Source organism: Aquarana catesbeiana, linkage group LG01, assembly GCF_042186555.1.
Source record: "Aquarana catesbeiana isolate 2022-GZ linkage group LG01, ASM4218655v1, whole genome shotgun sequence".
In the NCBI taxonomy this organism is placed as follows: Eukaryota; Metazoa; Chordata; class Amphibia; order Anura; family Ranidae; genus Aquarana; species Aquarana catesbeiana.
The window spans coordinates 730,453,341-730,474,515 of NC_133324.1; the positions used below are offsets into that span (position 1 = coordinate 730,453,341).

General features: G+C 44.5%; 1 protein-coding gene across 1 annotated transcript in view; it reads left to right on the forward strand.

The window, feature by feature from the left end:
* REELD1 (reeler domain containing 1) overlaps window positions 1–21,175 on the forward strand; it is a 97,537-nt gene that overhangs the window by 31,292 nt on the left and 45,070 nt on the right. Inside the window, exon 2 of the mRNA XM_073611051.1 lies at window positions 4,507–4,726. Coding sequence (XP_073467152.1) covers window positions 4,507–4,726 — 220 coding nt within the window. The remainder of the gene's footprint in view (window positions 1–4,506; window positions 4,727–21,175) is intronic.

Genomic DNA, 21,175 nt, shown 5'->3' on the forward strand with positions numbered 1-21,175 from the left:
TGTTAGAAGTATTGGTTTCTGCAAGGAAGCAGAATAGTCACAATTTGAGGTGTGGGTTTTTATGCTGCACCCTGGCTAGGAAGACTCTGACATATTGTGCTTATTTTGGAGATCATCAGTGCAAAGACAGAATTCCAGACAAAAATAATGTAAAAATATTTATTTTTGCCAATGAAAGTTTAAAAAAAAGTAGACATTGCTTTAATACTCACCCTCACACTTCGATCAGTACTTATGTCATGATGTCTTAGGGCAGGGGTGTCAATTTTATCTCAATCTCAATTTTATCTCTGGCCACATCAGCAGTATAGTTGCCCTCAAATGGCCGATGGGGATGTGCTACGCACAGAGTGCAGGGTTCAGGAGTGTGTTAGGTACAGAGTGCAGAGTTCAGAATTAAGCTACGTGCAGAGTTCAGGAGTGCTTTACATACACAGTGCAGAGCTCAGGAGTGCGCTACCTACAAAGTGCAGAGTTCAGGGGTGCACTATGTACAGAGTACAGAGTTCAGGGGTGCACTACGTACAGAGTGCAGAGTTCAGGGGTGCACTGTTTATAGAGTGCAGGGTTGAGGAGTACCTGAGAGATCTGTTAGAGCTGCGTGCTGCCCAGGGCAAAGCTGTGCTTGTAAACACAGAAGGCTTCTGTGTTTACAGAGCACAGTGGGGAGCAGGGAATGGAGGGTGAGAGCCGGAGGTGCCATGTTCTAGTTGAAAAACTGGGTCTGAAGGCCACATGACATGACCTGGGGGGCCAGATTCGGTCCGCGGGCCTTGTGTTTGACTTATGTGTCTCAAAGTAGAACTAAAGCCAAAGCTTTTTTTTTTGGATAGAGTGGAGAGCAATTAGAACACCTGCCAGTTTTTATTGCGGTTTGTGCCCCCTTTAAGGAGATTCACCCTCTCTATTGGTCCCGTTTATCATTATCATTGAAAGTGAAAGTAAATGAAAATCCCAAATTTTGGGTTGTTCCCAGAAAAGTGTTAGAGGGGAAATCTTCCAATGAGTACACTAGTTATGGTGACTTCTCCGCAATGAGACACAGACGGCAATTTTTTATTTTTTTTTGACAGGGGTTATAACCCTCCCCTGTTCTATCCAAAATTGAAAAAAAAAGTTTTGCCTATGGTTCTACTTTATTATTCCAAGTTGAATGACAGATAATGTTATTCAATCCACTTCCTCTGAGCCTGGGCTGTCATGGACCCACCCCCTAAAGCCTCGTACATACAATGAGAATATCGGACGAATGATCAACCTTTTTTTTTTTTTTTGCATGCTAGTCCCTTATCGAAAATGAAGAGGTTACTAAAGTTACAAAAATTCTTGTATGACAGAATACAAAGAGAAGAGATATAATGTTTTGTATTCTATAGTTCCCGAGCATGGATGGTCTTGGTGGTCTCAACTCTCGAAAGCTGTGCACTAACAATCAGATTATCATACAATCAAAATACAATTCGAAAGCGGTATTTTTCTTGCAATTTTCTGATCGTGTATACTAGGCTGAAGCTGGTGTCATCACACATCCTAAGCTGAGAGTGTTATTGCAGTGCACCATGCTCACAAGTTATTATGTAAGTACCATTCAGTGCCAAAAAAAAGAAGAAAAAGGACCCCAGACATCACTGGACTGGCTTAGAAGACCCTTGCATAAAAAGGTCAGTTTATACATTTTTTAAGGGAGATTTATAAACAACCTAGACTTCTGCCTTAAAGCAGTTGTAAACCACTGCACTTTTTTTTTCTTACCTGCAAGGCAAAGGCATAATGTGCTAGTATGCATCGTATACTAGCACATTATGTGAAACTTGCCTCAAAGCAGAGCCTTCCAGCAATGCAATGTCATCGCTGGAGACAGCTTCCATCTTCACTCGTCTTGCTTCCAGGTTCGCGGACTCTGGCTCTGTGACTGGCCAACCTGTGATTACGTCACTCTCGCTGGTCACGGCTCCGGGCTCTGAAGAAACAGCACGGGCGGCCGTTCCTTTATAGCGCATTAGCCAGTGATTTCACTAGCTGCATGTACAGTAAATATCTCCTAAACAGTGTATGTTTAGGAGATATTTATTCTTAACTTTTATGCTTACCTATAGGTAAAATTTAAAGATGGAAGTTTACTTCCTCTTTAAATAATTACCATAAAAAAGATTTGCGGTTGGATTTACTAACCAAGTAAAGACTATTCTTACCATTTCCTTTTGAATAAAAGAGGCTCTGTTTATATCAATCTTCCAGTTATTTAGAAGAAAAAATCCAGTTTTTCACATTTTCTCTGCACATGATTCCATGTAATCCATGATTCACTCCTCCCAACCCCCCCCCCCCCATATACTTACCTGGCTCTTCTTTCAATCCAGCGCTGTACATATCTGCTGCAGTGCTTGTCTTCTCTCTCTTCTCTCAAATCCTATGAGGAGGGCGCAGGGGGCAGAGTCCAGCCATGTTGTGTGTGTCTGTGGATGCTCACAGCCCTGCTTGGGAGCGCCCCGCATGACTGCCCCCATAGCTTGCTATGGGAGAACTCAGTGAAGAGGTGGAGTGGAAAGTGCCTGCGGGAGACCCCAGAAAAGGAAGTAAAGGGCCTCTTTGTGCAATACAATTGCACAGAGTAGGTAAATATAAAATGTTGATTAAAAAAATATTTATACCTTTACAACCGCCTTTGTTTACTTACATTCCTGTACTTTTTTCACATTATACTTGACCTATAGAGGGTATTGGTTGGGTAACTAAAAAAAATTATAATCATATCAACCATTGCACACAAACCAAAAGCTAATGACCTATAGTAACCATTAAAAATATTCTTTAAAGGGATTGTATATTGGTTGTGGTCAATCCCATTGACATTTTTTAAACTATACAAGTTTATAAACACTGTATACTTTATATTGTACAATAAATGGTTTACCAGTTGAATCTGCCAGTTAGTTTTATTTTTCTACTTTCCTAAACAGACCTACTTGTCCAACAAATGTGGGAGTTAGAGGGTGAATAGTTTCAGCTTTTATTCATTTATGTAAAACCTTAAACCCAAAATAAAAAAAAAAACTGTAACTGCCTTATAAATTTTAGCTGGAGTTAGGCTTTAATGTGCGAGTTACTTATGTAAAGTTAATTTGAATCTTCCAGCCCTTCTAATGGTATCCTCTCTACAGATTGTGAATGCTGCTGTTCAAGGGTGGCTACATTGTTCCTCCATAGATTCAGTAAAGGAGTGAGTGTAGCCACCCGGGGACAGAAAGTGTGCTGCTGGCTGGATCACCAGGTGAAAAAAAAGGAAAAATAGCCCAAACAAAATGAATACAGCTACCGCATTTAAAGACTGGTACGCTGCAATATATTACATTTTTGTTTTTGGGTTTAGATATGCAGTAAAGCTGCATCTACTCATGTTTTTTTGCACTGCCTTATTAAATAAGTCTGATAAAGTATGTCCATCTGACAGTGGAACTGATTTATAAAAAAAATCTCCAGCAAAAGTGGAGCAGGTAGGAATCCTAAGTTCATTAATAAGTTGAAACCTCATAAATGGTCAAGTGCAATAGCTTCACTATTCCACATTTTTATTTCATTGATATGTACCTGTATGTATACAATCTTCACAGAATTCATGCTATGTGCTGCCACCTAATGATCACATGTGGTATTGAAGTGAAAGGATGCTCTATTTTTCTTTCTGGTTTCATATTAAATTTCAATATTATTAATCATAATTTAAAATATTGGGTACAAGTGCAGCGCTAAGTGAAAATGGTCATATGAGGTAAGACCGTGTGGTGGCAAAAAAGTATAAATAAAAAATATGTATAAATTTAAGAGTCAAAAAAATGTTAAATGTATGAATATAAACATTATATACTCCTAATACACATGCACATATATGTATATATACACTTGAAAAAGTCCACAATGTGATAACAAGTGAAATAAATAGAGTATGGACTTTTTCACTTGTTATCACGGTGTGGACTTTTTCAAGTGTGTGTCTATATATATATATATATATACATATATTTGCACGCTTATTAGGAGTATATAATGTTTATGTTCATACTTTTAACAATTTTTCACTCTTAAATTTATATATATATTTTTATTTATACTTTTTTGTCACCACACGGTCTTACCTCATATGACCATTTTCACTTAGCGCTGCACTTGTACCCATTATCTTAAATTGCAATTGTCTTTTGTTGTGCCGGCTGCTGATTCCATTTTTTCAGGTGACAGCGCGGTATTTTCCACTTTTTACATAATTTAAAATATTAACTAGAATTTTCTTGAACTTTAATCAAAACAAATAATAAAAAGATGAACTCAATTTGCATAACTTAGAAAATACTAGACTAGATAAGCCAAAATAACATACGGTATAGAGACATATTTCCAAAAGAGTTTAAATCAAATTGTCAGGTCAAAGCACATTTTTTTAGTTCTTACTCTGATTGTGCAGCCGATTTAATGTTATCAGTAAACAGAAATATCCTTTTTCCAAACAAGGTAGAAGATAAGTCAAGGTCTTGGTTGCAGAGCTTGATATGGATGTGCATCTCCACTGGTTTGGTATCTTTCGCTGCTGCTTATTCTCACGGTGGAAGTCTTGCTGCTTGCTCTGACATGAGGCCCAAGCACATCCGAGCTCAGCCCCAGAACCCCAGAAAGAACTACATTACCATCCATACCAACCGCTCCTTCTATCTGCCTGGAGACAGAGTTCCTGGTAAGTAGCCTATTTCTGAATTCAAATAATAGTTGTCAATGATACATGGTACACACAGTTGAAGTGCCTACATTATATTCCTGGTAAAATTGGTATTGTATTTTTAGCTGGAATATCATGTAGGCACTGAGAGAAAAGGAAAGAAAAAAAAAAACAATACGGGGCTGAAATATTTTTCTTCTGCGATATTGTTTTGTTATCAGGCTAGTTCTTTTTGATGTACAATGTCTTAGTACTACTTGGAAAATTTAACTTTTTATCTTGGTGTTTCCCATGACTTTGACGATGTTTGTCATTGTGTTGCCTCTGGTTGTCATGAATTTCTATTTTTTTGTTCTTGGATTCTGTAGTGTGCAGACTTTTTAAGTTTCAATTAACATATTTATGGAAAAAAGAAAAAATAGCTACAAAAGCTAAGGAGTACAGGTTCAGGTATTAATAACCACTTCAATACCGGGCACTTTTACCCCTTTCCTGCCCAGGCCAATTTTCAGCTTTTAGCGCTGTCCCTCTTTGAATGCCATGCAACACTGTACCCAAACATTTTTTTTTCACAAATAGAGCTTTCTTTTGCTGGTATTTATTCACCACTGGGTTTTTTCAATTTTTGCTAAATAATTGTTTCTGTTAGATTAGGTATTTGCAAAATTTTATTTTTTCATGTATTTAGGCCAAAATGTATTTTGCTACATTTTTTTAGTGAAAATAACCCAAATCAGTGTATTTATTCTGTAGGAAAGTTATACAGTCCACAAACTATGGTATATAACTGAAAATTCATCATTCCTGATGTACTCATTTCTTGAGGCCCAAAAATGTCAGGACAATACAGATATCCTCTAAATGGTCCATTTTGGAATGTAGACAATCCAATGTATTTAGTAAGAGGCATGACAGGTTTTTTTTTTTTTTTTTTTGAAGCTGTCATTTTTTTGTCTTAATTTTTTGGAAAATGAAGAAATTAAAAAGATTTTATTTTTTACACACTGTCACCAGTGCAGTACAGTGTCATCATATAACAGGTGTGGCCATGATCAAGGACACTGACTGGTGAAAGTACAAAAAAAAACTTTGAAAACACACTTTGACCAGAGCAATATAATGTTACCATATTAACAATGTACTACTCTGGGGAAGTGATCAGGGTTTATTTTATATTTTTTTTACACACTATGTTTGCATATAGCAATACATTTCATTGCTATCTGCAAGCATTTTACTGAATGGAATTGATTCATTCAGGTTGTTTTGTTGTGATTAGCTGTGATTGGTCACAGCTGATCACATGACAGATGGGCCGTGATTAGCCCAGTCTGTACCATGGGATCACTGTGACTAATCACAGCTAGCAACACATTTGTATACAATGGATGGCTTGGGAGGAAGAATGTGACCTGCTGTGAGTGGTTGGCCGGTACTGGACGCAGCCAGTGACAGATCGCGCTGCTGCGTGGTGTGATCCAGGAGGACTTCATATGATGTCCACTCAGATCGAGGAGAGGTTTCTGCAGGCGTCATCCACCCATAATGTACTGTATGTGCTGTTGGTAAAGTCTCAGATTACAACAGCTTGGGTAAAGGTGACTACTCTCTATTCCATCGTCTACATGAATGTAAGCAATTAGATGATAGCCATCATTCTCAGACCAGCACTAGTAAAATATTAATGGAGTTTGACTGATTGTTGGGGCAAACAACAGTTTAAATTTTCTATTTTTCTTTTTTTTTTTTACATTAACCTTAATAAAACATCAAATCAACTATTTTTTTTTCTGTTGGAATGCAACCGTGATTCCTGTATGACAGTAACTCATTTGATTACTAATCTGCAAAAGTATGCTGTATATTTTACTTTTGATAGAATAATAGAATTGAGGCATTTCATGAATATTCAGAAACAAGCTGACCTCCTTTCACCCATACATATACATAATGAGAATAAACATTGGTCAAGATGTAGCTTAGTACATTGCTGAATTAACTTGTGCAGCTGGCATCCTATATAATGATAGACGAATTAGTTCACCTCCTCACTCAGCAATGCTGCCAACTGCTAATTAACATCTGACGGCATTTGCTCTGTAGGTGTTGGCAAAAAATAACGTTTGCTGTTTGTTCTGCTAAATATATAGATGACACATCATTGTTCAGGACATCCCATATCAATAAACCAATGCTTTAGGAACAGGTAGTGATCTCTGACAGTAAAGAACATCAGGCAGCTACACCCACAGTTACTGTCAATGGCACACTGTGTCATTAGGGACAGTTTTACTTAGGAATCTGCAGCCATTACAGTGAAATTGGTCTAAGATGATGTAAAAGACAGGCCATTGTGTTAACTGTGAGAACTTCTCCCACCCAACAGGCCTGATTTACTAAACTGAAAAAAGAGCACAGATAAACCATTAGGGTACTCTTGGATCATGCATGTGGACTTGTATGAGCATACGGAGCATGACTGCTGATCCTATCTAACTGATCATACACTAATGTTCAAGGCACACAGCGTGGTCCAAGTTTGCTCTCCTCATTGAACACCTTGATAGTGTTGATTGTATATCTTTTGTTCTTATAAAATGCACTAAAAAAGGCACACATAAAAAAAAACAGTTACTGTAAATCTATGGTAGTGGCGAATGAGTAGATGTATATTCTCATGCTGTTTTTATAGGCTGTAGGGGTTTTTTTTCATATAAATTTTCTTCATATTAATTTTGATATCTATATAGTTTTATGCACATTGCATGTTTCTTGGTGCCGATTGTCACTAAACACTTCATATGGTCTAAGGATGTGCCAAAGGCCAAGTGTACTGGCAGCCAGGTCTCTCGCCCAAACATCAGACGATAGGGGGAGTATCCTGTGGCATCGTTTGCAGTACTGTTATAAGCATGGATGATAGCAGCTATATGCTTGCTCCAGTGCTGCTTTTGTTCCAAATTCAAGGTCCCAAGCATATCCAGGAGGATATCTGGCTGAGGATCCCCTTGAGGATAGTATGGGGTGGTTCTGGACTTCTTAATGCCCAACAAGTCTAAAAGTCTCTTAATGAGGCTGCTTTCAAAATCTCTCCCTTGATCAGAGTGGATACATTGGGCCAGGCCATAGTGTACAAAGAACTTCTCCACTAAGATCTTGGCCACCGTGGATGCTTGTTGATCCTTTGTGGGAAATGCCTGGGCATACCTAGTGAAGTGGTCATTCACTACCAGGGTATTTCCCTGTCCACTCAGATCAGGCTCCAAGCACAGAAAGTCAATGCACACCAGCTCCATGGGTCCCTGACTCTGAAGATAGCCCATTGGGGCAGCTCGGTGAGGCAAAGTTTTTCTTTGGATACATCTGATGCAAGAGTGGCAATAGCCCTCGACTTCAGCCCGCATGCAGGGCCAGTAGAATCGGTTCCTCACTAGGTGGAAAGTCCTCTCGGGCCCTAGGTGGCCATGGTTGTCGTGAAGGGAAGTTAATATTGTCTCCCTGTGTTTTTCCGGTAGAAATAACTGCAATTTTTCTTCGAGATCATCAGAGGGGCCCCTTTGGTAGACCACCCCTTGATGCAGCTGTAAACGATCCCACTCTCGGTGCAGTAGACGGCCCTTCGAGGAGTAAGTGAGGAGCATGTCAGGATGTTGGCTCTCCAAGGCCTTCAATGTCAAGCTACAGAGAGGATCTTCCAACTGGTCCCTTCGCAAGTCCTTCTTAGAAAGCTTTGGCAGACCTTCATCCCCGACTTGGGTGACATTGCAATAACATTTGTGGACACCAGCAGCTGAAAGTCCAATGTTTTTGGCCCTGGATCCTCCTCCAGCTTGGTGTTCTGCTCCTTGACACAAGGCTCATACCCCTTCAGGTGTCAGCCAGGCCCATTTTTCTGGAGGGTCACTGGAGCAATGAGGCCTCTTTGACAGAGCATCTGCGTCTTTGTTCCTGACCACCGGTCGATACTCCAGGCTGAAATTAAACCCCGATAGGGCAGCTAGCGACGTGTGACCTGTGGCGTCCAACTTGGCAGTGGTGAAGATGTAGGTGAGGGGATTATTGCCAGTTTTAATCACAAACTCTGCTCCATATAGATAATCCCTCAGTTTATCCACTACTGCCCACTTCAAGGCCAGAAACTCGAGTTTGTGTGTGGAGTAGTTCATCTCGGCGGGTGCCAGGCTCCAACTTACATAGGCAACGGCCGTAGGTGGCCGTCGTGTTCTTGATACAGCACCCCGCCTAACCCATCTTGACTGGCGTCAACGTGTAGTTCATATGCCTTGGTTGTATCTGCATAGGCAGGGACTGGAGCAGTTGTTAGGCTCCCTTTCAGCTGCCTAAAGGCCTCTTTACATTGGGTAGTTCACTGTTCCGTAATGGACTCTCTGGGTTTTCTGGGCCCTCCAGCTGGTCTGACAGGCTTTGTCGGATCATCGTCTTCCTCTCCGCTTTTTAATAGCTCATTGAGTGGGCAAGCTATCTTAGCGAATCCCTCATCAAATCTTCTGTAATAGGAACAGAATCCCAGAAATGACCTGAGTTCAGTCACATTAGTGGACTTCGGCCAGGAGGTGACGGCTTCCAGCTTCTGAGGGTCAGTGGCCACTCCGTCGGCAGACACGATGTAACCAAGGTAGTTGACCAAGGGTTGATAAAACTGTCACTTCTCCAGAGACAGCTTCAACCCCTCATCATAGAGTCTTTTCAAAACCTTTTCCAGACGCTCTTCATGCTCTTCCAAAGTCTTCCCAAAGATGATGATGTTGTCTAAATACACCAACTCCTCTATCAGATTCATGTCACCCATGGTCTTCTCCATGAGCCTTTGGAAAGTGACTGGGGTGCCGGACAGGCCCTGGGGCATGTGGTCAAATTCATAGAACCCCACCGGGGTAATAAAGGCGGTCTTCTCCCTATCCTCAGGATGCATGGAGATTTGATAGTACCCGGTCTTGAGGACCAGCATGTTGAACCACTCGGCTCCTGACAGGCTCTGCAAGGCATCTTCTATCCGTGGGGTGGTGTACTGGTCGGGAATGGTCCTTCTGTTCAGCGTTCTGTAGTCGATACAAAGCCTCCGTGACCCATTCTTCTTCCGTACTACCACTATCGGGGAAGTGTATGGACTTCGGAACTCCCAAATGATACCTGCTCTCTTCAATTCTGCCAATTGTTCACGCAGGTCTTCCAAGTCCCATAATTGAATCCGTCGAACTCTCTCTCTGAACAGCTTGTCTTCTTGTAGACGGATCCAGTGTTGGGGCGCTCTTTGCACACCCCACATCGAATTCATTTTTCGAGAATGCAGCCTGCCACTTTAGGAGTTGAGTCTTGGCTCTTTCTTTCCATTCAGGTTAGAGAGTGGTGTTCTTTGGATAGAACTCCTCGACAGGATCCCATCCTGTTCTCCCCCCACCAAATCAGACGGTGAGACTGGGGTAGCCGGGTTCACTTGTCCCAGCAGCATCCGAGCCGGCATCTTCACTGGCGAGGCTGTTATGTTGCGGACACTGACCGAGATCCTCCCGTGGATTTTTTGCAATGCTTTGGTTGAAATCATTTTGGGAATCATCTCCACTCCCATGTCTTCTTTCTGTCTGTCTGTTTCAAGGATGAAGAAAGGGCCTGGTTGTTTCCAATTCAGTTTGACAGATGCCCGTAAACAGGTCCCTTCACCAGGCTGTAATACCTTCTCACTCGCCAGATCTTTCCCACTCCTTCAGCTGGGGCCTTCTGTTCTTGCACAAGGCGCTTGTAGTTGAAGTGTCCTGCTCTTGGACAAGAGGTGTCAACAGTCTTCTGACAAGATCAGTATTAGTCTCTATAATGAGAGAACTAGCTCCTGGTGGGCGAGGACAGACCACTGCCAAAGTGTCAAAGGTCTCAGATTTCCCAGCTATGGAGTCATCGAAGGTCAGCTTGACTGGTAGATAGCCATCATAAGGGAAGTTCTGAGTCCCAATGCCCCAAATCTCTAGTTCTTCTAACTCCTGTAATGGCAAGTGTTTGAGGTGCCTGTCATAGAAGTCTCTGTAAAGGAGGGTCACTTGAGCTCCAGTATCCAGGAGGGCCTTGGTGTAGATTCCTTTCACTTGGATGGAGACAACCGGAGAGGGTCCCACTAGCTTGGCAGGGAATTTGTGGGAAGTGGCAGGCTTGGCCTGTTCTGTGGTTTGTATCCGTACTCCTTTCTTGTGGAAGTTCTGATCTGGCCTGAGTCTCTGTTGATCTTTGGGGGTCTGGTGTGCACTGACTCTCCGACGCCGGGTAGTATAGGTCAAAGGAAGTGGGACACTGGGTCGCTCAGAGGCAACAACGGGGGCCCTCTGAAAGGGTTGGGACTCCCGCTGCGGTCTCCTTGCATCGTTGGTTTTTCTGGAGCTAGCTAATGTAGATGGGAACCCGGTTGACTCCTTCACCGGTGCCCTCTGGAGTTTCCCACCGGCTTTTGGTGCTGTGATTCAGGCTTCCCTTTGCTTGTGTATAATCGTCGATAATGTCCAACTCCTCCACAGTTGAAGCAGATCCTTTGGTTTTCTGGCTTCTCCAGTAATGACTAAGTGCACGTGAAGTGTGCGAAATGCATCTACCCAGCATTCTGATGCCTGTAATTTTTGGGATGTCCAAATAAAGAGGATTTTGATCTACAGTGGTGTGCGGCCATTTCTTCTAATTTCATTGTGTGCGGAGGTGAACCGAGGCGAGCACCTGCTGGATCATTAGGTTTCCTTATCTCACCTGGAGTGGCGGGTTTTCTTTTTTCCATTGCTGGCTTCTCCACCTGAGCAACCGTAGAGCTTAAAGACTTCTTGGGCACTGAAACTTCATCGCTGGGTAGAACAATGGGCTTAGCGGTCAACAGGGCCATCATCTCTATCAGCTGCGACACTTGAGTCTTAAGAAGCTCGACCTGGGGGTCGCCATCAGCTGCACTGGCCACCCTGACCCCCAACAACAGATTCTGACCTCTGACTTTTTTTATTGTTTTCCAGCATGGCCTCCTCTTCCCGCACAATCCGGATCAGATCTGGATATTTCAAGATGCCACCATCTTGCCGGGTTCTCAACAGGAGGGTGATGGGGTCCAAGGGCTGGATACCCCTCAAGACTTGCTGGGCATGGGCCTCAACCACCATCTGGTGCATAATTTTGTCCAAACATCTCATGTACTCAACGTCTCAGCTTCTCTCCCTCATTTTGGTAAGTGTGCTCCAACTGGTAAATAAGATCAGAAACCTTCTCTGTGCTCCCAAACACATCCTGCAGAATGTTCAGATAGTCCTGGGCAACACAATCTCGCTTGCTGAGCTTCAAATTGTAGATGGCTTCTGAGGCAGGCCTTTTTAAGCTCTCTGTGATTCTCTGTTTCTTGTGGGTCTCAGGAATGTCCCATTTATTAAAGGCTTGTGTGGCCTGGTCCAGCCACTCTTCAAAGTTGTCCTACTCCGTAGGCACTGGTTGTCTTCCAGATAAAACCCTGAGCTTCCGATACCCAGGTGCCAAGTATGTTGGAGGGTCTTTCTGACATTTTGAAACAAAGTCTCCCAGGGCAGCAAAGAATTCTGGTCCAATCGTGGTCAGAGGTGATGAGAGGGGACTTCTTCTGTAGTTGACTCAGCTTGACTGGAGCTGGTAGGACCCTCGTCTTGAACCTTCAGATGGATTATACAAAGCTCCTTCTTGTTGGCCAATTGCACACTGGCACCTTTGAAGCTTTAAGGGACTCGTCTCCACTCCAATAGTGCATAGGTGCGGGAGGTCCCAAGGTCTGTTTTGACAGAAATCACCCACGCCTTCCTGTCTGGGGACAGCGTCTTCACAGCTTGGCTGATTTGTTCCTCAGCCCAGGCCTCCCCAGGGAGTTCGATCACCACGTTCGACTCTGAGCGGGCGTCTTCTTTCTCACACCACTGGCTAGCAGTGGCAAGGTCCATCCTGGTCCTTGTAGGGGAGTTGATTGCAGAGAAACGGAGAATCCTGGATGCGAGCCCCCATGTATAGCAATACCCCCGAAGGAGCTGCTTTTATTTGTTCAGTCTGTTACTCTTCCTCTCAAACCCAAAGATCTGTCCCAGCCCCTCTGGCACACCTAGCAATGTGATAACGCCAGTAATAACAGACAAACTCAGTTCTGCTCTCTCAAGTTTACCTGGACCAGAGAAAAGTAATATTAAACAGCCAAGTCCTGTATAAGTAGCCAGGACTTGATTTCACTACTTCAGTACCGGGCTATAGTCATATGACGTCCGCAGATGGGATCTCTCATCCTGAGCGGGCGTCATATGACGTCCTCGGTTTCTCGCCGCTCCTGTGGGCCCCGCAGCATGGCGATCGGGGATGAGGCATGTCCCTCGGGCACAGCCCATCCCAGATCTGTGTAAAGAGCCAATAAAAAATGGTTCTTTACCACGTGACCGGCTGTGTCCAATCACAGATGGTCACATGTACTGCCCACGTGCACAATGCTCGTGCACACCCCTAGGGCGCGAACAGAGGGGCGATCGGGGACGAGGCTTGTCACCCTGAGACAGACCAACCCCGATCGCAGTAAAGAGACAATGAAATTGTCTCTTTACCACGTGACCGGCTGTGTCCAATCACAGCTGGTCACAGAATGTCAACAAACTGCGGTAACGAGATATTACCTGGTTCTCCTCCTCACACACCGATCGTGTGTGAGAAGGAGATTGTGGTAACATCTTGTTACTGCTCACAGTGTACACCAACACACACTGATTGCCCCCCCTAATAAAGAGGACCTGTCACCAGCCATTAAAGTACCTGTCACAGCCCATCTGAGTACCCGAGTACCTGTGTACCTGTCACAGCCCATCTGAGTACCCGAGTACCTGTCACAGCCCATCTGAGTACCCGAGTACCTGTCACAGTTCATCTGAGTACCTGAGTACCTGTCACAGTTCATCTGAGTACCTGTCACAGTCCATCTGAGTACCCGAGTACCTGTCACAGCCCATCTGAGTACCTGTCACAGCCCATCCGAGTATCCAAGTACCTGATTACCTGTCACAGCCCATCTGAGTACCCGAGTACCTGCTACAGCCCATCTGAGTACCCGAGTACCTGTCACAGCCCATCTGAGTACCCGAGTACCTGAATACCTGTCACAGCCCATCTGAGTAACTGAGTACCTGTCGGAGCCCATCTGAGTACCCGAGTACCTGTCACAGCCCATCTGAGTACCCAAGTACCTGTCACAGTTCATCTGAGTACCCAAGTACCTGTCACAGCCCATCTGAGTACCCAAGTACTTGAGTACCTGTCACAGCCCATCTGAGTACCCGAGTACCTGTCACAGCCCATCTGAATACCCGAGTACCTGAGTACCTGTCACAGCCCATCTGAGTACCTGTCACAGCCCGTCTGAGTACCCAAGTACCTGAGTACCTGTCACAGCCCATCTGAGTACCCAAGTACCTGTCACAGTTCATCTGAGTACCTGTCACAGTCCATTTGAGTACCCGAGTACCTGTCACAGCCCCTCTGAGTACCCGAGTACCTGAGTAGCTGTCACAGTATATCTGAGTACCTGAGTACCTGTCACAGTTGATCTGAGTAGCCGAGTACCTGAGTACCTGTCACAGTACATCTGAGTACCCGAGTACCTGTCACAGCCCATCTGAGTACCCAAGTACCTGTCACAGTTCATCTGAGTACCTGTCACAGTCCATCTGAGTACCCGAGTATCTGTCACAGCCCGTCTGAGTACCCAAGTACTTGAGTACCTGTCACAGCCCATCTGAGTACCCGAGTACCTGTCACAGCCCATCTGAATACCCGAGTACCTGAGCACCTGTCACAGCCCGTCTGAGTACCCATGTACCTGAGCACCTGTCACAGCCCACCTGAGTACCTGTCACAGCCCATCTGAGTACCTGAGTACCTGTCACAGCCCATCTGAGTACCCGAGTACCTGTCACAGCCCATCTGAGTACCCGAGTACCTGAGTGCCTGTCACAGTTCATCTGAGTACCTGTCACAGCCCATCTGAGTACCCAAGTACTTGAGTACCTGTCACAGCCCATCTGAGTACCCGAGTACCTGTCACAGCCCATCTGAATACCCGAGTACCTGAGTACCTGTCACAGCCCGTTTGAGTACCCATGTACCTGAGTACCTGTCACAGCCCATCTGAGTACCTGAGTACCCGTCACAGCCCATCTGAGTACCCGAGTACCCGTCACAGCCCATCTGAGTACCCGAGTACCTGAGTACCTGTCACAGCCCATCTGAGTACCCGAGTACCTGAGTGCCTGTCACAGTTCATCTGAGTACCTGAGTACCTGTCAGAGTCCATCTGAGTACTCGAGTACCTGTCACAGTCCATTTGAGTACCCAAGTACCTGTCACAGCCCCTCGAGTACCTAAGTACCTGAGTAGCTGTCACAGTATATCTGAGTACCTGAGTACCTGTCACAGTTGATCTGAATACTCGAGTACCTGAGTACCTGTCACAGTACATCTGAGTACCCGAGTACCTGTCACAGCCCATCTGAGGACCCGAGTACCTGAGGACCCGAGTACCTGTGTAACTGTCACAGTCCATCTGAATACCTGAGTACCTGTCACAGCCCATCTGAGTACCCGAGTACCTGTCACAGTTCATCTGAGTACCCGAGTACCTGTCACAGTTCATCTGAGTACCTGTCACAGTTCATCTGAGTACCCGAGTACCTGTCACAGTCCATCTGAGTACCCGAGTACCTGAGTACCTGTCAAAGCCCCTCTGAGTACCCGAGTAGCTGTCACAGTATATCTGAGTATCTCTCACAGTACATCTGAGTACCCGAGTACCTGTCACAGCCCATCTGAGTACCCGAGTACCTGAGGACCCGAGTACCTGTGTAACTGTCACAGTCTGAGTACCGAGTACCTGTCACAGCCCATCTGAGTACCCGAATACCTGAGTACCTGTCACAGTTCATCTGAGTACCTGTCACAGATCATCTGAGTACCTGTCACAGTCCATCTGAGTACCCGAGTACCTGTCACAGCCCATCTGAGTACCCAAGTACTTGAGTACCTGTCACAGCCCATCTGAGTACCCGAGTACCTGTCACAGCCCATCTGAATACCCGAGTACCTGAGTACCTGTCACAGCCCGTCTGAGTACCCATGTACCTGAGTACCTGTCACAGCCCATCTGAGTACCTGAGTACCTGTCACAGCCCATCTGAGTACCTGTCACAGCCCATCTGAGTACCCGAGTACCTGTCACAGCCCATCTGAGTACCCGAGTACCTGAGTGCCTGTCACAGTTCATCTGAGTACCTGAGTACCTGTCACAGCCCATCTGAGTACCCAAGTACTTGAGTACCTGTCACAGCTCATCTGAGTACCCGAGTACCTGTCATAGCCCATCTGAATACCCGAGAACCTGAGTACCTGTCACAGCCCATCTGAGTACCTGAGTACCTGTCACAGCCCATCTGAGTACCTGAGTACCTGTCACAGCCCATCTGAGTACCCGAGTACCTGTCACAGCCCATCTGAGTACCCGAGTACCTGAGTACCTGTCACAGCCCATCTGAGTACCCGAGTACCTGAGTGCCTGTCACAGTTCATCTGAGTACCTGAGTACCTATCAGAGTCCATCTGAGTACTCGAGTACCTGTCACAGTCCATTTGAGTACCCGAGTACCTGAGTACCTGTCACAGCCCCTCGAGTACCCAAGTACCTGAGTAGCTGTCACAGTATATCTGAGTACCTGTCACAGTTGATCTAAGTAGCTGAGTACCTGTCACAGTACATCTGAGTACCCGAGTACCTGTCACAGCCCATCTGAGTACCCGAGTACCTGAGGACCCGAGTACCTGTGTAACTGTCACAGTCCATCTGAGTACCCGAGTACTTGTCACAGCCCATCTGAGTACCCGAGTACCTGTCACAGTTCATCTGAGTACCTGTCACAGTTCATCTCAGTACCTGTCACAGTTCATCTGAGTACCTGAGTACCTGTCACAGTCCATCTGAGTACCCGAGTACCTGTCACAGTCCATCTGAGTACCCGAGTACCTGTCAAAGCCCCTCTGAGTACCTGAGTACCTGAGTAGCTGTCACAGTATATCTGAGTATCTCTCACAGTACATCTGAGTACCCGAGTACCTGTCACAGCCCATCTGAGTACCCGAGTACCTGAGGACCCGAGTACCTGTGTAACTGTCACAGTCTGAGTACCGAGTACCTGTCACAGCCCATCTGAGTACCCGAATACCTGAGTACCTGTCACAGTTCATCTGAGTACCTGTCACAGTTCATCTGAGTACCCGAGTACCTGACACAGTCCATCTGAGTACCTGAGTACCTGTCACAGTTCATCTGAGTACCCGAGTACCTGAGTACCTGTCACAGTTCATCTGAGTACACGAGTACCTGAGCACCTGTCACAGCCCATCTGAGTATCTGTCACAGTTCATCTGAGTACCTGTCACAGTCCATCTGAGTACCTGTCACAGCCCATCTGAGTACCTGAATACCTGTCACAGCCCATCTAAGTACCTGTCACCACCCATCAGAGTACCCGAGTACCTATCTGTAGCCCATCAGAGTACCCGAGTACCTGTCACCAGGCCATCACAGTACCCGAGTACCTGTCACCAGGCCATCACAGTACCCGAGTACCTGTCACCAGCCCATCAGAGTAACCGAGTACCTATCTCTAGCCCATCAGAGTACGCGAGTACCTATCTGCAGCCCATGCCTCATAGAATATACGTTGGGATGTTTGCTTTCCAAAATGGGGTCATTTTGTGGGTAATTCCACTGTCCTGGTGCTCAAGGTACTACTTCAATGTTGGACCTCTGTATGTGTCCAGGCTGTGTAAAAGTCTCACACATGTGGTATCGTCATACTCAGGAGGAGTAGCAGAATGTGTTTTGAGGTGTAAGTTTTGCTATATACATGCTATGTGTTAGAAATATCTTATAAATTGACAACTTTGTGTAAAAAAAAAAAAAAAAAAAAAAATTTTCATTTTCTTTCCATGTTTTCTGAAGACTTGTTTAAAAAAAAAAGTTAAAAAGACTCATAATGCCTCATAGAATATACGTTGGGGTGTTTGTTTTCCAAAATGGGGTCATTTTGTGGGTAATTCCACTGTCCTGGTGCTCCAGGGCCTTCAAAAGTGTAAGAGGTTGTTAGGAAATTAGAGGTGTAATTTATGCTCCAAGAACGCCTGACGGTGCTCCCTGCATGTTGGGCCTCTGTATGTGGCCAGGCTGTGTAAAAGGCTCACAAATGTGGTATCGTCATACTCAGGAAGAGTAGCAGAATGTGTTTTGGGGTGTCATTTTTGCTATATACATGCTTTGAGTTAGCAATATCTTATAAACTGACCACTTTGTGTAAAAAAAAATATGCTTTAATTTTCTTTCCACGTTTTCCGAAGCATTGTGGAAAAAAATGAACCTCTCAAAAGACTCATTATGCCTCATAGAATAGATGTTGGGGTGTTTACTTTCCAAAATGGGGTCATTTTGTGGGTAATTCCATTGCTCTGGTGCTTCAGGGCCTTCACAAATGTAATAGGTCGTTAGGAAATTAGATGTGTAATTTATGCTCCTAGAACCCCTGATGGTGCTCCCTGCATGTTGGACCTCTGTGTGGCCAGGCTGTGTAAAAGTCACACACATGTCGTATCGTCATACTCGGGAGGAGTAGCAGAATGTATTTTGGGGTGTAATTGGAAGTATGCATATGCTGTGTGTGAGAAATAACTTGTTATTATGACAATTTTGTGAAAAAATTCCTAATTTTCCCAAGAATTGTGGGAAAAAATTACAACTTCAAAAAATTCACCATGCCTCTTACTAAATACCTTTGACTGTCTACTTTTCAAAAAGGGGTCATTTGGGGGGTATTTGTACTTTCCTGCCATTTCAGGGCCTCAAGAAATGAGATAGGCCATCAGTGCATCAGGTGTGATCAGGTGTGATCAATTTTTTAATAATTTGCACCATAGCTTGTGGACTCTATAACTTTCACAGAGACCAAATAATATCCACTAATTTGGGTTAATTTTACCAAAGAGATGTAGCAGTATAAATTTTGGCCCAAATTTATGAACAAAAATGACTTATTTGCAAAATTTTATCATAGAAACGTAAAAAAAATGTTTTTTTTCACTTATTTCGCAAAAAATAAAAAAAACCCAGTGGTGATTAAATACCACCATAATAAAGCTATATTTGTATGAAAAAAATGATAAAAATTTTGTTTGGGTACAGTGTTGCGTGACTGAGTAATTGGCATTCCAAGTGTGAGAGCACTGAAAGCTAAAAATTGGTCTGGGCAGGAAGGGTGTATAAATGTCCTGTATTGAAGTGGTTAAACAGTTCTCAATAAAATAATAATAACAACATACACAGATTAAATAGACTCCCCAAACAAGCTATTGATTGATGTAGAATACTATGGCTAAAGGGGAACCCCAGGCCGGCCTATAGTGCCTCCAATACACACACAATGAAGTAATACAAACACCAGTGGCGTGTCCCCTTTAAGAGCAACAATAATGTTCTAGGAGCAAAGCTTTGCATTTGTTCTCTTCACCGGCATGTAGGAGCTCTGTGGACAAGGGTCCCTCAATGTAACAGGGTAATGCGTAGGAATGTAAAATAGCTGATGCTGTGATATCGCACTCCTCTACGTGATCCGGATAACACTTGTCTGTGCACAGTATTCAGGTGTGGTGTTTTATGGAAGGCAATAAGATTCCTGGGCAAAGCCCCCTCACCAATCCTGTGCGCATTCAGTGGTCCTCCAAAGAGTGATCAACCGATTCTCCTGGCTGCAGATGTGTCGCGATGGCTTTCAGTCTCAGATACGTTGAATCGGCCGAATACATGACATTCCGCGTTGCTGTGGAGCATCCTTCTGGAAGCATGCGGGTTTTTTTCCTCTGGGCTGGAGCTGCAGACTGTGTGCCCCTTGCTAGGCCCCTCAAACAGCAACTGAGGGTTGCTCTCCTGATGGGATCCAGGAAACAAGGCCTCTCGGCCTGGTCCGCCCTGTGCTTTTTATAGTCTCTCCCACAATCCTCTTGACTCTCTGCAGTGCAGCCTGGGATTTGCAGTACACCCCCCTCCCAAGTCAGTCATATTCCACAGTTCTTTGCTGTTGTTCCCTGATGATTGGTTCTCAGTCTCTTCTAATAGGGAGGCTACAAAGTAAACAGTTCTGTGCATCTGTGTGTGTGTGAGAGGTGAGGAAGGGGAAAGCCCATGCAGCTGCTAGCAGGCAGCTCTCTCCCGTGTGGATTCAATCAGCCTGGAGAAGTACCTGCTACACTAGTTAAAAAAAAAAAAAAATTCATAATAAAAATGCTATAAATATGTCCCCTATTTTGTAAACACTATAAATTTTGTGCAAACCAATCAATATACGCTTATTGCGATTTTTTTTTACCAAAAATATGTAGAAGAATACATATTGGCCTAAACTGAAGAAGTTTTTTTTTTTTGTGTGTTTTATTTTAATTTGGGATATTTATTATAGCAAATAGTTAAAAATATTGTTTTTTTTTGTTTATAGCGCAAAAAAGAAAAACCGCAGAGGTGATCAAATACTACCAAAAGAAAGCTCTATTTGTGGGGAAAAAGGACATAAATTTTGTTTGTGTATAACGTTGCATGACCACACAATTGTCACAAAAGATGGCCTGGTCATTATGGGGGTAAATCCTTCCAGGGCTGAAGTGGTTAAAGGATACATTTACCTCTGTAACATGTTCCTTCTGTATTTAGGGTGGAACATGTAACATGTTCCAGCTCCTGCCACCTCTCCTGTGACAGTGGGCAGGGGATCTTCTCCCTGTACCTGCTGTCAGAATTTAGAAAACAGCACGGCCGTGCATGGCTGTGCTCACACAGCTGGATCATTCATCCACAGAATGCTGTAAATGATTGAACTACAAATCACGGCGGCCGACGGCTTGTAGTTCTCAGTGCACTGCAAGGATACTACTAAGCTACTAAGCACCCTTATGGTCCATTGATTCTTCCTGCCATTCAGTAACTGTCTGCCCATTTTTGAGGTATGAGCACACAGTGTACTGAGCGTCTGTAGGATCCAGGCATTGCACCTGCGATCTGCCTGTAATGCCTTGTAGGCTGAAGAGTAGGGTTGTCCCAATGCCGATACTAGTATCAGTTTCGGGACCGATACCAAGCATTTGCGCGAGTACTTGTACTCGCACAAATGCTCCTAATGCCTTAGCCGATATATGGGATGGGAGAGAGGCGATGTGCAACAGTAAGTCAGCATGCAGAGCAGAGGGCAGAGCGGAGAGCGAGTCCTCAAGCAGGTAAGCTGGCACGGGTGCAGAGTGCAGGGCACAGCTGCATCATCTATCGGGATCGGCGACCAGAGCCGTCACATTCGGTAATGGAAGTGATGCTCTGTGTTGCCGTTACACCGTCAGTGCTTGAAAATCCCGAAGCCCATC